Raw genomic sequence first — 14,664 nt, forward strand, 5'->3', positions numbered from 1 at the left:
ATTAAAAACTTGGGATCCAAGTATTTGTTTCATTTTGTTTCTATAATTTTTACAAAATACTAGTATGATCAAGATCACAGTGTACACTTAGCCTTAACTAAAGATCAAGAATAGCAGTGCATCCTTTCTATTACAATTTGTATTCTACTTTTCCTCTGATGCTCTGATTAACATTGTGTTATAATGGCTTTTTTTCCATGACATTTCAAACTCTCTATGAATATCATTTTTTTAAAGTATACCATGTTCATTGCATGCATTCCATAATTTATTTAGCCATGCCTTCTTGTAGGATATTAGACTTGTCTTAGTTTTCCCACATTTTACATAAATTGTAAGAAATATCTTATTAGTAAGTATTTTTTGTTGCTGTTGCTGTTCAGTTCCTCAGTCGTTTCATACACTTTGTGACCCCATGGACTGCAGCACACCAGGCTTCCCTGTCCTTCATCATCTCCCAGAGCTTGCTCAAACTCATGTCCATCGAGTCGGTGATGCCATCCAACTATCTCATTCTCCGTCATCTCCTTCTCCTTCTGCCTTCAATCTTTTCCAGCATCAGGGTCTTTTCCAAAGAGCTGGCTCTTCACATCAGGTGGCCAAAGTATTGGAGCTTCAATTTCAGCATCAGTACTTCCAATGAAGATTCAGGGTTGATTTCCTTTAGGACTGACTGGTTTGATCTCCTTGCAGTCCAAGAGACTCTCAAGAGTCTTCTTCAACACCACAGTTCAAAAGCATCCATTCTTCGGTACTCAGCCTTCTTTATGGTCCAACTCTCACAACCATACATGACTTACTGGAAAAATCATATATTTCTTAGGTTAGATTCTCAGGGGTTGAATTAATGAGTCCAATAGGTCTGGCCAGCTTTTCTTTTCTTCTTGTTGTTTTTTAAAAAATCATGAACTATTTCAACCTACAGAAGAGTAAAGAGCATAACATGATAAAATTCCCCGAAACTTTTATTTAGTGTTTTGTATTAAGATATAATTTTCATATAGTAAAGGGCATATATCTTAAATGTCATCTCTTCCTCCCCCTCCCCCAAGTCTATGTATTCATACACACATCACAGTACATCATCAGCCAGATGGTACATTTCTAACATTTCAATAAGCTCCCCCTCATTTAGTTTCCCATTCAGTACTACCCCAAAAGTAAGCACTATTGTGACATTTATCACTATAGATAAGTTTCACCTGTTTCTGAACTTTATATGAACGGAATCATTTAGTATTAATTCTGCATCTGATTTCTTTTGTTTAATGTTAAGCCTGTAGAATTCATCCATTTTGTTGGTAGTAGTTTGACCTTTCCCACTGTTGTAGATATAAGCTCAAAAACAAAATATAAAAGTGTTAGTGAGAATGTGGAGATGTAGGATCCCTCATACATTGCTGGTGGAAATGTAAACTAGTTCAACCACCATGGCAAACAGTTTGGAGGGTACTTAACAAGTTAAACATGCAATTTACCGCATGGCACAGCAATTCCACTCTTCAGTATATACCCCAAAGAATTGAAAACAGATACCCAAACAGATACTTGTATACAAATGTTCATATGGATACTGTTCACACTAGCCAAAAGGTGGAAAAACCCAAACAACCATCAATGGATGAATGGATAAATAAATTTAGATATATTCATACAATGATATACTATTCAGCCATGAAAAGGAGTGAAGCGTTGATACTGGCTACAGCTTGGATGAACCTCAAAAGTAGCAGGCTAAGTAAAAGAAGCCAGATACAAAAGGTCACACATATGATGCTATGTGAAATACCCAGAAAAAGTAAGTTCATGCAAAAAGAAAGGACTGGTACTTTCCAGAGACTGAAGGGAGTGGGGAAAGCGGGGTGACTGCTTAAAGGACATGGTGGTTTCCTTAAAGGTCATGTGGTGTTTTCTAACTAGATAGAGGTGGTGGTTATACCGCATTGTGAAGGTACAATACCTTGACTTGGTTGCTTTAAAATGGTTAATTTTATGTTTTGTGAATTTCACCTCAAAAACTTTTAACATAGTCAAATGATTAATATTTTTCTTTAAGGTTTGTGTTTTTTTGGGGGAGTCTTAATATATTCTTCCATTGCAAAATAATCAAGGTATTCTTCTACATTATAAATTTTAAAAATTTTGCAGTTCTCATTTAGGTCTTTAAGCAACCTGGAATTTCTGGGTGTGTATGTGTGATGGGAAGTATGAAAGTCAAAGTGTTAATCACTCAGTCGTGTCTGGCTCTGTGTGACCCCATGGACAGTATCCCGCCAGGCTCCTCCATCCATGGGATTCCCCAGGCAAGAATAGTGGAGTGGGCTGCCATTTCCTTCTCCAGGGGATCTTCCCCACCCAGGGATCCTACCCAGATATCCTGCATTGCAGGCAGATTCTTTGCAATCTGAGCCACCCAGGAAGAAATGTGATAGGAAATATAAAGGTGTGATACTTATTTTAGTTTTCCATTTGTGTAGGCAAATGTCTCAGCACCATTTATTGAATAGTTCATCCTTTTTGTACTGATTTGTAATGCCTCCCCTGTCATATATCAACTTTCCAGATATGTGCGGGTCCAAATGGGGGCTCTCAATTTTCTTCTTAGGCCTTATGACAATAATTTAAGTTTAACTGGGACTTTCCTGATAGTCCAGTGGTTAAGAATCTGCCTGCCAATGCAGGGAACATGGGTTCAATCGCTGGTCTGGGAAGATCCTACGTGAAACGGGGCAACTAAGCCTGTGGACCACAACTTCCGAGCCCGTGCTCCACAACAAGAGAAGCCCACACAATGCTATGAGAGAGTTGCCCCTGCTCACTGCAACTAGAGAAAGCCCAAATGTAGCAACGGAGACCCAGCATAGCCAAATCAGTAAATTATTTTTTTTTAAAAAGGTTTAACTACTGGGAGTGAAGTGCTCCCTGTCTTATGTTCTTTGTCATTGCCTTGCCTATTCTTCACCCTTCATTTTTTCACATAATTTTAGGGTCAGCTTGTCAAAGTTTATGTTTTATTTTATGTTTTACATTGTGATATTTATTAACAAAGATGGCCAGAAAAGGACAGGGCCAAAATTACGAAGTGATAAGGATTAAAATAAAAATTGCTTTCTATTATATTGCTTCTAATGCACTATAGCCAATCTGGAAGTCGAAGTTTATTTTAAAATCCTATTCCCTATTGAGATTTCAACTGAATGGCACTGAAGAGAATTGTCATCTCTTTGATACCTAATCTTTTGTAACCTTGAACATGGCATACCTATCTCTTCATTTCTTTCCAGTTCATTTTTATTTTGCTTAACAGTACCAGATAGAAAAATTAATTAATTGTCCCTGGTGACATGAAATAGTAAGCTTCTTCTCAATGATTTTTTTGGTATTATATTTTAAGTCTGATTAATAATTACAGAAAACTACTACGCTTTTATGTTTGTCTTGTTTCCCCCAAACCTGATGTTATTCATTTTAATAGCTTATTTGTGGATTTGCTTGCATTTTTATATAGATAATTATACTGTCTGAAAAAGCAGCTTTGTTTCCTATTTCAGTTCTTATACCTCATTTATTTTCTTATTTTGTGCCAAGCTAGGACCTCTCAGAAGTGGGGATTATGAGCATCCTTCTTTTGTTCCTGATCTTAATAAGGATGCTATTAGAGGTTCAACAGTAATTGTGATGATTGCTATTGATTTATGATAAGTTACTTTTTAGAAAGTGAAGGAAATGGTCTTCTATTCTTCATTTGCTAAGTGCAAGAACAAGCATGTGACTGCTGATTTTTCAGATGCTTCTTCTACATTCATTCAGATGGTCAAACAGCTTTCTCCTTTGATCTGTTAATATGATACATCATATCAATAGATTTTTTCTTTCAGGTCATTACTCTATTTTGGAAGTAAACCCTATTTGTTCATGATGTATTTTTATTTAGAATTCTTATAGCTAGGTGAGATCACTTTAGGACTTTTTCATGTGGCATTTTATTCTGGCTTTAATATCAAGGTCATACTGTCCTCATGAGATGAGCTCTGAAACAATTTTTATAAAATAAGGATTATCTGTTATTTGGTAAAACTCACCAATAAATGATTCGACCCTCTTGCCTTTGTGGGACTGAGGAGAAAAATTAATTTCTACATTAACAATTCAGATTTTGCAGTGGTTAGCGGTTTGCATTTATACTTCTTAACTGCATTCTGATGGTTTACTTTTTGAGAGAGAATTCATTGGACTCTGTTGGGTCTTAGTTGTCTCGTGTGGATCTTTCGTTGCCAGGCATGGACTCTAGTTGTGGTGCCCAGGCTCCAGTAGTTGTGGCACATGGGCTGAGTTGCCCCATGGAATGTGGGGTCTTAGTTCCCTGAGCAGGGGGTGAAGCCCGGCCCTCAGCATTGAATCCATGAAGTCCTAACCACTAGACTGCTGGGGAATACCCGAGAATCTTAGGGAAACTTAGGGAAACCCTAAGTTTTAAAAATTTTCCTATATTCATATTACATCTCTCTTTTCTTCTTATTACTCATGAGTGCTTTGTCTGATAAGTCTCAGAAGGTTTACCTTCTTTAATAGTTATTTCCCCCAAAGGAATCAGCTTTTCAGTTAGACATCTACTACTCCTTGGTTTTCTACTGGTTGGTACAAAAGTAACTGTGGTTTTGGATGGTGAATTTTAAATCATTATAACTAGGCTCAAACACCTCTTTATTAATCAAAACAAGAACCATTACAATCAACACATTTTTGCCAATGAGAAATAAATTTGTCTATTCCTGCAGTGTAAAAATCTGTGCTTTGGGATTCGAAGAACTCTTGGAAAACATTTTCTGCCTCTGGTTGGTTGTGAAAGCATTTTCCCTGCTAAAAGTTGTTGAGATGGTTGAAAAGGTTGCAGTTGGTTTGCAAGAGCTGAGGTGAATATGATGGATGAGGCAACACTTCGTAGCCCAATTTATTCAATTTTTGAAACATTGGTAGTGCGATGTGTGGTCGAGTATTGTCCTGGAAAAGAATTGGGCCCTTTCTGTTGACCCATGCCAGCTGCAGACGTTGCAGTTTTGGGTGCATCTCATCAATTTGCTGAGCATACTTCTCAGATGTAAAGGTTTCACTGGGATTCAGAAAGCTGTAGTGGATCAGACGGGCAGCAGACCACCAAACAGTGACCATGATCTTTTTTTGGTGCGTTTGGCTCTGAGGAGTGCTTTGGAGTTTCTTCTTGGTTCGACCACTGAGCTGGTCATTGCTGGTTATTGTATAAAATCCACTTTTCGCTGCATGTCCAATCTGATCAAGAAATGGTTTGTTGTTGTTACGTAGAATAAGAAAAGACAACAAAATGATTTTTTTCTCTATTGAGGTCAGCTCATGAGGCACCCACTCATCAAGTTTTTTCACCTTTTCAATTTGCTCCAAATGCCAAAAGACCATAGAATGGTCCACATTGAGTTCTTCAGCAATTTCTCTTGTAGTTGTAAGAGGATGAGCTTTGATGATCCTCTCAATTGGTCATTGCAACTTCTGATGGCCAGCCACTGCATTCCTCATCTTCAAGGCGCTTGTCTCTTTTGCAAAACTTGAACTGCACGTTAGCCATTCCTGGGCCAAATGTGTTACTGATGTTGGGGCTTGTCTCCATTGCTTTATGTGTGACCCATTTTGAACTTGAATAAGAAAATTGCTCCAGTTTTCTTTGTGTCTAACATCATTTCCCTACTCTAAAATAAATATAAAATAGATAGGTAATAAGTCATTAGCAAGAAAAATAAAGCTAGAAATGCACATTCAAATAATGTAAAATATAACCACATTTATTTGAGAATGTTTTCTAATATCAAACAGTGAAATTCAACAATGCAAAACTACAATTACTTTTGCACCAATGTAATATTTCCTTAATTTATGTTTTTATCACTATTATTTTTTCTACTCCACTTAGGTTTTATCTGTTCTTTTTTCTTACAGTCTTTTCAGTATAACATTTAACCATTTAAAAAAATTTATTTTTTTATTGAAGGATAATTGCTTTACAGAATTTTGTTTTCTGTCAAACCTCAACATGAATCAGCCACAGGTATACATATATCCCTACCCTTTTGAAACTTCCTCCCAACTCCCTCCCCACCCCACCTCTCTAGGTTGACACAGAGTCCTAGTTTGAGTTTCCTGAGCCACACAGCAAATTCTTGTTGGCTATCTATTTTACACATGGTAATGCAAGTTTCCATGTTACTCTTTCCATACATCTCACCCTCTCCTCCCTTCTCCCCATGTCCACATCTATTCCCTATGTCTGTTTCTCCATTGCTGCCCTGTAAATAAATTCTTCAGTACCATTTTTCTGGATTCCATACATATGCTTTAGAATATGATATTTATCTTTCTCTTTCTGACTCACTTCACTCTGTATTAGGTTTTAGGCTCATCCACCTTAGAACTGACTCAAATGCATTCCTTTTAATGGCTGAGTAATATTCCATTGTGTATATGTACCACAACTTCTTTATCCATTCATCTGTTGATGGACATCTAACATTTAACCATTTTTTAAAACCAGTTCAACCAGTTTTAAATGTATAAACTCAGTGGTATTAACTATTTTCACACTGTTGTGCATCACCCCCATTCTTTTTAATTAAATTTAATTTATAACTCTTTTCATCTGTAACACTGCAAATCTATACCCAATAAATAAAACTCCCCATTCTTCCCTCCTCCCAGCCTTGGGCAACTTCTATTTTACTTTCTGTTCCAGTGATTGAGACTGCCCTAGGTACCTCACATAAATGGAATCATACAGTACTTTTCTTTCTTTGACTGGCTTATTTCACTCAGCTTTATATCCTCAAGTTCCATCCATGTTGTAGCATATTACAGAATTCCTTTCCTTTTTAAAGGCTGAATAGTATTCCATTGTATGGAAAGGCCATGTTTTGCTTACCTATTCATCCTAACCCATTTATTTTCAGCCTTACATTTTTAAAGGCATGCACTTAAGGCTATACATTTACTTACATCAAAACTTACAAGTTTTGATATATGATACTCTCATGCTTATCCAGGTCTAAATATTTTATGATTTTCATTGTTATTTCCTTTTTCTCTCATGAGCTATTTAGAAGTTTCTTCATTGATTATAAATTTTTAATGACTCGTTACCAGTTGATAAATCATTTTCTTAAAAGGCTGGGCCTTTTTCATACCTCCATGAGTCACGTGGATCCTGAAAATCACCCCCGATTACATCTTAAAAATAAGAACAAACAACAGATAATCAACCCGTGTCCTATAGGTACTCTCCCTTCCCCATACAAAGCTACATACCTGCGCAGTTAAGAAGGTCAGGACAATAAAGGGGCTAAGTCTAGATTCAAGTGCTCACCAGACCACTTGGTAAGTGTGGGAATTTGGGCAAATAAATTAATCTTTCTGCATCTCAGTTTCATCCTCTATAAAACAAAGCTAACAAAGCAGTATCTGTTTCACAGAGTTATTGGGGAGTGTTTAGCACCTAGCCATCATTCAATAACTATTACTATTTAAAAAGTCCATCTAGCTGTGGATTTTACTGTGTACTTTTAATGCTGCCATGCTAATATCAACCCCTGGGTTTCTGGGAAGTAAAGACTCATGTTCTAAATAGCTTTGTTATACTGATGTTCAAAATATTTTTATGCCTCTCAGTCCATGCAAACACCTTCAGGGTGGACACAGGCACTGGGAGAGAAGACCGTCCCATTTTATATTCAAATTCAAAATACACATAAATGCAAACTACAGAGATTCTCACAGGCACAGAACACACAGATCCAGGTCCACACTCACGCTTCCGCGCACTCGCCACAAAGATGGATCCATCGCCCACAGACAGAAATGCTCTCACAAATCCCACTCAAAGCCTAGCAGCACGCTGACATATCACAAGCCACTCGCAGCGCCAGCCCCATGCAAAGCATCGCCACCTGCTCCAGTAGGGGGCTGCTGCCTTGTTTTTACTTCCTTTAGGTTGGTTCTATTTTAGTTGTTGTTTTTGTTGTTCTTCGAGTTATCATCTGCCCCCTTTCTGTCTACCCAGCCCCCAGGCTCTCCGCCAAAGCCTCCACTGCGCATGCGCCCCCATCCTTTGCCCGCCTTCCCACCCTTCCCGGGTACCAGTCGGCGCTCCCCGGCTCTGGCGGCGGAAGAGATGGGACCGCGTCACGAGCGCCCGGCCCCTTAAAACGCTGCTGGCTGGAGCCGCCTCCCTCCCTGCAGCCCGCGGCAGGCATGGAGTAGAGGGAAACCGGTCGACCTGCCCGCGGGGATCAGCGATGGAGTTGAAGCAATCTTTGTCCATCCATCTGGAAGCGGAGAAGCCGCTTAGGCGCTATGGGGCGGTGGAGGAGACGGCGTGGAAAGCGGAGGGACTGGGGAGAAGTGAGTACTCGGGCGGGGTGGGTGGGACTGTTGGGGATCGGTGCGCCGGAGCGGGTGGTCGCGGGAGCGCCGGGTTGGTAGGGAGCGGACCGAGGGGAGCGCCCCCGCAGCGGGGCTTTAGTCGCTGGAGGGGAATGCGCAGCGCTGCGACGCGCTCTCCCGCGAACAAAAGGGGGACCCTCCGGACTGGGTTTCTCCGGGAGGCTCGGAAATCTCCAGGCAGCTGAGCCGGGAGCGTGGGGTGGACGCGGGAGTCACCAGATCCAAGCTCGCAGCTGGTTTTGGGAAAGTAGGGTCTTTCCCACAAGCCGAGCGAGGAAGGTCTTTTCTCCGCCCGGGATGCGCTAGGGCGGGCTGGAGCCTTGGACCATCCTGGAAAGCTCCCACGGACCCGGAGAGGGGGGAGTGTCCGCTGGGTTTCTGCTTTTGCTTCTCCGTCGGCGCGAGGTTCAGGGCACACCTGAAATTCCCAGCGTTTCTTTCCCCCGCTTTCTCCGGGGTCGCGAGTGGGAGGGAAAGGGTTAGGGGGAGGGTTAACCCTGTGCACGCCCTTCCCCTTTCTCTCTGGACTCGAGTCTTTCTGCTTTGGGTACAGTCCTAGAAGGCAGTTCGGAAACGGACCGACTGTAAATATTTGCTGCTTTTCTCTCCGGTATTTTGGGGTCAACAGCATTAACAAATAAACTAAGGATTTTTGTGCTTAATGAATAGGATGCTGTAGTTGAAACTCTTGCTCTTAAAGTATAGAGGCAGCTGCAGGGGTCCTAGGGTCACTAGCCCTCCCTGCAAATCCGGGCGCTTCATGGTCTCCCTGCCCTTGTACTTCATCCTTCGGGCTGGGAAAGGCCCTCTCGCCCTTCTCAAGGACCCTCGGCTTCCTGCGGTGGCGCTGAGCAGTGTTGAATCAAAATATTGTGAATATGCTCTTTTCCTGTCTTCACCTGGTAGAAGATTTTGTGTGTGTGTGTGTGCTTTCTCCATAGCTGTGATTACAGATTTAGATCTTTTTAGAATGGCTCAACTGTACTCTGGTTTTCATGGGTTCAATTAGAAATCACAACCAATGTCATAGTTCTCCACCTGAAACCCGGAGAGTGTCCAGCCTCTCTCCTTTTCTTTCTCCTTTTAAAAATCTGGGTTCTTCCTCCTGTTTCATCCTTTCAGAACCCTGTGGCTTTGGTACTTTAGCATAACAGCAGAGCTGAGGGTCTCTGGTCTCCCTGCAAGCTCCACATAATACCCACAATGGCTGCCTTTTGTTGATGGATTGCCATGTATTAGGTCTTGCCTGTGCTAAGAACTTTAAATCCATCCTCTCATTCAATCCCTAGAACAGCCTCCTTAAGAGGAATATTATGACTTATGACTCCTCTTGCACAGAGGGAAAAACTGGGGCTTGCTTTGGTAATGGGATTAAGAGGCAGAGTCAGGATTTGAACTCAGGTTTGTTGGGCCCCTGAGCCCCTCTCTGCTTTTTACATGAAGGTATTTTGCTATCAGGTTTCCTGGAATCTTTGTAAATCTGTTGAGAGAGTCTTTGAACACATTTGGTGATTTTTTTTTTTTTTTTTGCCCTCCACCCCCACCCCAGCCTGGCCCAGTGGCATGCAGACTCTTAGTTCCCAGACCAGGGATCAAACCTATGCCCTATGCATTGGGAGCTCAGAGTCTTAACCACTGGACCACCAGGGAAGTCCCACATTTGGTGCCTTTATAAATGTGTAGCAGCCTGTTGGTTATGGGGGCCTTGAAAGAAAATGGAATCTGTGCAGAAAAGAAGTCCTGGGTTTGAATCCTGGGTCTGCCCCTTTGCTGGCTGTATAACTGAATCTGTGACTAGTCACATCTTTTAAGCCTCTCTCTGCCTCCCTTCTCTGAAATGGAGATGCTGATAGAACCTACCTTGTAGCTTAGTTGTGAATACTCAATAAGATGATGTACATAGAGTTTAAGGTAAGTGCAAAATATATTAGCTGCTTCCATTATTTTATTACTACATCTGTGGAAAGAACCTGCTTCTATCCTTTGCAAAGAATTATATAAAGCAACACTGTGGACTAAAATTGCAATGTTGGCCAGGTCCCTGATAATTCTCTTATGGTTTTTTACTTTCTAGCCATTTTATTAGGAAAAGTTTCAAGCATATGGGAAAATTACAATGGAAACTCAGTTGGTAGCGTTTTCACTCCTGAAATTTTTGTACTTCTCAGTCTTAGATTGCAGACTGTTATAGGCTTAGCCAAAAGGCTTTCTCATCCTCTCTCTTCCAAACCATTGAAGATTCTGACTCTTTTCTCATTCAAACACAGGACCACAGTTTCTGATCTGCTTTTGGTGTTGATCCCCAAATCATTTTTTTCCATTCTTACTTATTCAAATTCAAAAGCTTCTTAAAACACTGATCCAGATTTTCACTTTTGAATCTTAAATTTGGGATTGTTTGCAGGCTTTGATCTCTAGACTCTCATCTGTGGCCTGACTTTTTTTTATTATTATTAAAGTGGCTTTTTAATTTTTTTTTTTTGATGCTATCTCAACTCCTAGGGGATCTATGTATCCATTCCATAACATCTGGGGCCTCCATTAATTTATTAACGAAGTGTGAAAATTAGTAAAATTGATTCTGTGGCATAACAATTGCCAAGTCAACGTTGTTATGCATGAAATGCTGGAGAAAAAAAGAGAGGCCCATTAAAAAGAAGATATGCTCTGTTTAACTTTTACACATATTTAAACACTTTATGTTAAACACGGAGTGCGTTCTTGCTAAGTCACTTCAGTCCTGTCTGACTCTTTGCAATCCCGTGGACTCTAGCTTTCTAGCATCCTCTGTCCATGGGATTCTCCAGGCAAGAATACTGGAGTGGATTGCCATGCCCTCCTCCAGGGGATCTTCCCGACCCAGGGGTTGAACCTGTGTCTCTTACGTCTCCTGCATTGGTGTAGGTGTTACTTAAAAAAACTTGAAAAAGGGTGGAAAAAAATTGCAAGACTGGTTATTTTCAGTTACGGTTGTATTAATTGTTGTCTTTACTGTTGGTGGTGGTTGTTGTTTAGTCGATAAGTCATGTCCAACTCTCTGTGACCCCATGGACTGTAGGCCCCTCTGTCCATGTGATTTCCCAGGCAAGAATATTGAAGTAGGTTGCCATGCCCTCCTCCAGGAGATCTTCCTGACCCAGGGATCCAACCCCACGTCCCCTGCACTGGCAGGTAGGTTCTTTACCACTGAGCCATAGAGGAAGCCCATTGTTACTGTTAGCTGTAGTTTCTCGGTAGAAGATATATATAGTACAGTAAGCAAGAGTCAAGTGACATGGATCCAAACCAGCTCTGACACTTTGTTCCTTTGTCACCCAGGGACAATTGCTGAACCATTCTGTGAGTCATCTGTCTCATCTGTAAAATGGAAATGTGTTGGTTTGAACCCTTGGGAACTTCCTGGGTGAAATCTGAAACTGGCCGTTTACACAGAGGGCAAGTGGAGGCCAAAGAAAGAGGTGGCCATTCCAGATTGGTAGGGGGCAGGTTTAATAACAAGAGAACTTACACATGAGACTTGTCTTGGGCGCTGCAAAATAGTAGGTCATTGTACCCACCTTCCAGATTCTGAAGAGTTTATTTTGAAGCCTTAATGGGGTTCAGTCGTGTGTCCAGATGGTGCCAACAACACCCTACTGTCTCAAAGCCACATCCTTGAACTGGCTCCTCAAATGAGAAGAGTGGGCAGAGTGTACATTTTTTGGCTAGAAGAGGACTGAGTAATATTCCATTGTACATATGTACTGCGTCTTCTTTATACGTTCATCTGTCAATAGACATTTAGGTTGCTTCCATGTCCTGGCTATTGTAAATAATGCTGCATAAGATAAGATATAGTACACATCTACCTTGGACTATCACTCAGACATAAAAAAGGAATGAAATTGTGTCATTTATAGTGATGTGGACAGACCTAGAGTCTGTCATACAGAGCAAAACCAGATAGAAAGAGAAAAATATGTTAACACATATATATGGAATCTAATAAAAGGGTAGAGATGAACCTATTTGCAGGGCAGGAATACAGACATGTGGACACAGTAGGGGAAGGGGAGAGGGATGGGATGAATTGGGAGATTGGAATTGACATATATACACTCATGCTCAGTCGCTTCAGTCATGTCTGACTCTTTGCAACCCTGTGGATTGCAGTCCACCAGGCTCCTGTGTCCGTGGAATATTCCAGGCAGGGATACCATAGTGGATTGCCATTTCCTTCTCCAGGGTATCTTCCCGACCCAGGGATCGAATGTATGTCTCCTGCATTGCAGGTGGATTCTTTACCACTGAGCCATCACCGAAGTCATATATATACACCTGTTGTTCAGTTGCTAAGTCATGTCCAACTCTTTTTGACCCCAAGGACTGCAATACCTCAGGCTTTCCTGTCCTTCACTATCTTCTGGAGTTTGCTTAAACTCATGTCCATTGAGTCAATGATGCCATCCAACCATCTCATCCTCTGTCGCCCCTTCTCATGCCCTCAATCTTTCCCAGCATCAGGGTCTTTTCCAATGAGCCAGCTCTTCGCATCAGGTGGCCAAAGTATTGGAGCGTCAACTTCAGCAACAGTCCCTCCAATGAATATTCAGGATTGATTTCCTTTAGGATTGACTGGCTTGATCTTGCTGTCCAAGGGACTCTCAAGAGTCTTCTGTGGCACCACAGTTGGAAAGTATCCATTCTTTGGTGCTTAGCCTTCTTTATGGTCTAACACTTACATTCATTCTTGACTACTGGAAAAACCATAGCTTTGACCTATGTCAGCAAAGTGATGTCTCTGCTTTTCAATATGCTGTCTATGTGTCTATGGTTGTCATAGCTTTTCTTCCAAGGAGCAAGTTTCTTTTAATTTTGTAGCTGCAGTCAGAGTCTGCAGTGATTTTGGAGCCCAAGAAAATAAAGTCTGTCACTGTTTTCATTTTTTCCCATTTGCCACTAAGTGATGGGACTGGATGCCATTCAAAAAACAAAATTTTTTGAATGTTGAGTTTTAAGCTAGCTTTTTCCTCTTCTCTTTCACCTTCATCAAGAGACTCTTTAGTTCACTTTGTGTCATAAGGATGGTATCATCTATGTATATGACGTTGTTGATTTTTTTTTTTTTTTAAAGGACAAGAGATGGGTGAGGAGCCTCCAGTTACTCTGTCTGGCTAGAGAGTCACCTGATAGTCACATACTCTGAATGACTTCATCCAACAGGGGAATAAGGACCACTTTAGGCTGTTGGGAGGATTAAATGAGATACTGTGTGTAATGCAGTTAACACAGTGCTTGGCACCCAACAGCACTGGTGGAGATGATTCCAGCCTGCTGGTCTGTTTTTCCTTGCGTCGTTTTCTTTTTAAATTCTAGGTAAGGGTTGTGTAGATACCACTGTCTTCCTCACTGGAAGATTTCGGAAGTGGCTTTCACACCCTTGGAAATCACCTAGTATTTTCTCCTTTGAGAAGAGTCTAAATTGCTCCTATCCACCTTTGACAGCATTTTTCCACTAGAAGTGAGTCTTTTTTTTTTTTTTTACTCAGTTGGAAAATGCGTAGTGACATGTCAGTGTGGTTAGATATAAAAAAATATTGCTTTCAACCAACTGTAATTAATTGAGGGAGACACAAAGATAAGGTGCCTTTTGACAAAGCATAGTGCTTTTTAAAAGCACGGTTGTGGCCAATTCTTGAAAGATTTGAGTGTGCCTTAAAGGATGATCAAGATTTTGAAGAGGGGAATTGGGGGGGAGGATGGCACAGCGGATAGGAGATGGCAGGAGAGATAACAATTGGCAGAGGCATAGAGGTGGAAATAAATGTGCTGTGAGGAGGAGATTGGACTGAAGTGGAAAGCTCAAATGATAATCTTTCTATAAACCCAAGAGAGATGACAGTTATTTAAAAATCCAAGGGTGTGTGCTGACTGGCAAACAGATCATTAAACTGGCCAATGTTTTAGGTTTAATAAACAGCAAGGAGACCGAATACTGTGAATTGCTGGCAATCTATGTAATATATTCTTGGGGAAGAGTCCGTGTTTCATCTGTTTGATTAAATATGCTAATTGTATTATTTCAACTTTATTTTGCTTTAGCCTTATTTCTGTTTTCTTATTACAGAAGTGGTACACATATACTTTATAAAAATTTAAATTCATCTGAAATATAAAAATAAAAGGTGAAAACTAACCATAATCTGCTTTCCCATCCTCATTTATTTA

General features: G+C 40.8%; 1 protein-coding gene and 1 long non-coding RNA gene across 2 annotated transcripts in view; one reads left to right on the forward strand and one right to left on the reverse strand.

Annotated features, from left to right (window-relative positions):
- Window positions 1-255: 255 nt before the first annotated feature.
- LOC110123951 (uncharacterized) lies at window positions 256-8,093 on the reverse strand. Its single transcript, XR_002309636.2, has 3 exons — window positions 7,962-8,093; window positions 7,203-7,245; window positions 256-919 (listed from the first exon to the last, which is right to left on the reverse strand). It is a non-coding gene; the product is annotated as an uncharacterized lncRNA (long non-coding RNA).
- Window positions 8,094-8,124: 31 nt separating this feature from the next.
- BMERB1 (bMERB domain containing 1) overlaps window positions 8,125-14,664 on the forward strand; it is a 140,108-nt gene continuing 133,568 nt past the window's right edge. Inside the window, exon 1 of the mRNA XM_020872224.2 lies at window positions 8,125-8,415. Coding sequence (XP_020727883.1) covers window positions 8,310-8,415 — 106 coding nt within the window. The 5' untranslated portion in view covers window positions 8,125-8,309. The remainder of the gene's footprint in view (window positions 8,416-14,664) is intronic.

Source organism: Odocoileus virginianus, chromosome 33, assembly GCF_023699985.2.
Source record: "Odocoileus virginianus isolate 20LAN1187 ecotype Illinois chromosome 33, Ovbor_1.2, whole genome shotgun sequence".
In the NCBI taxonomy this organism is placed as follows: domain Eukaryota; kingdom Metazoa; phylum Chordata; class Mammalia; order Artiodactyla; family Cervidae; genus Odocoileus; species Odocoileus virginianus.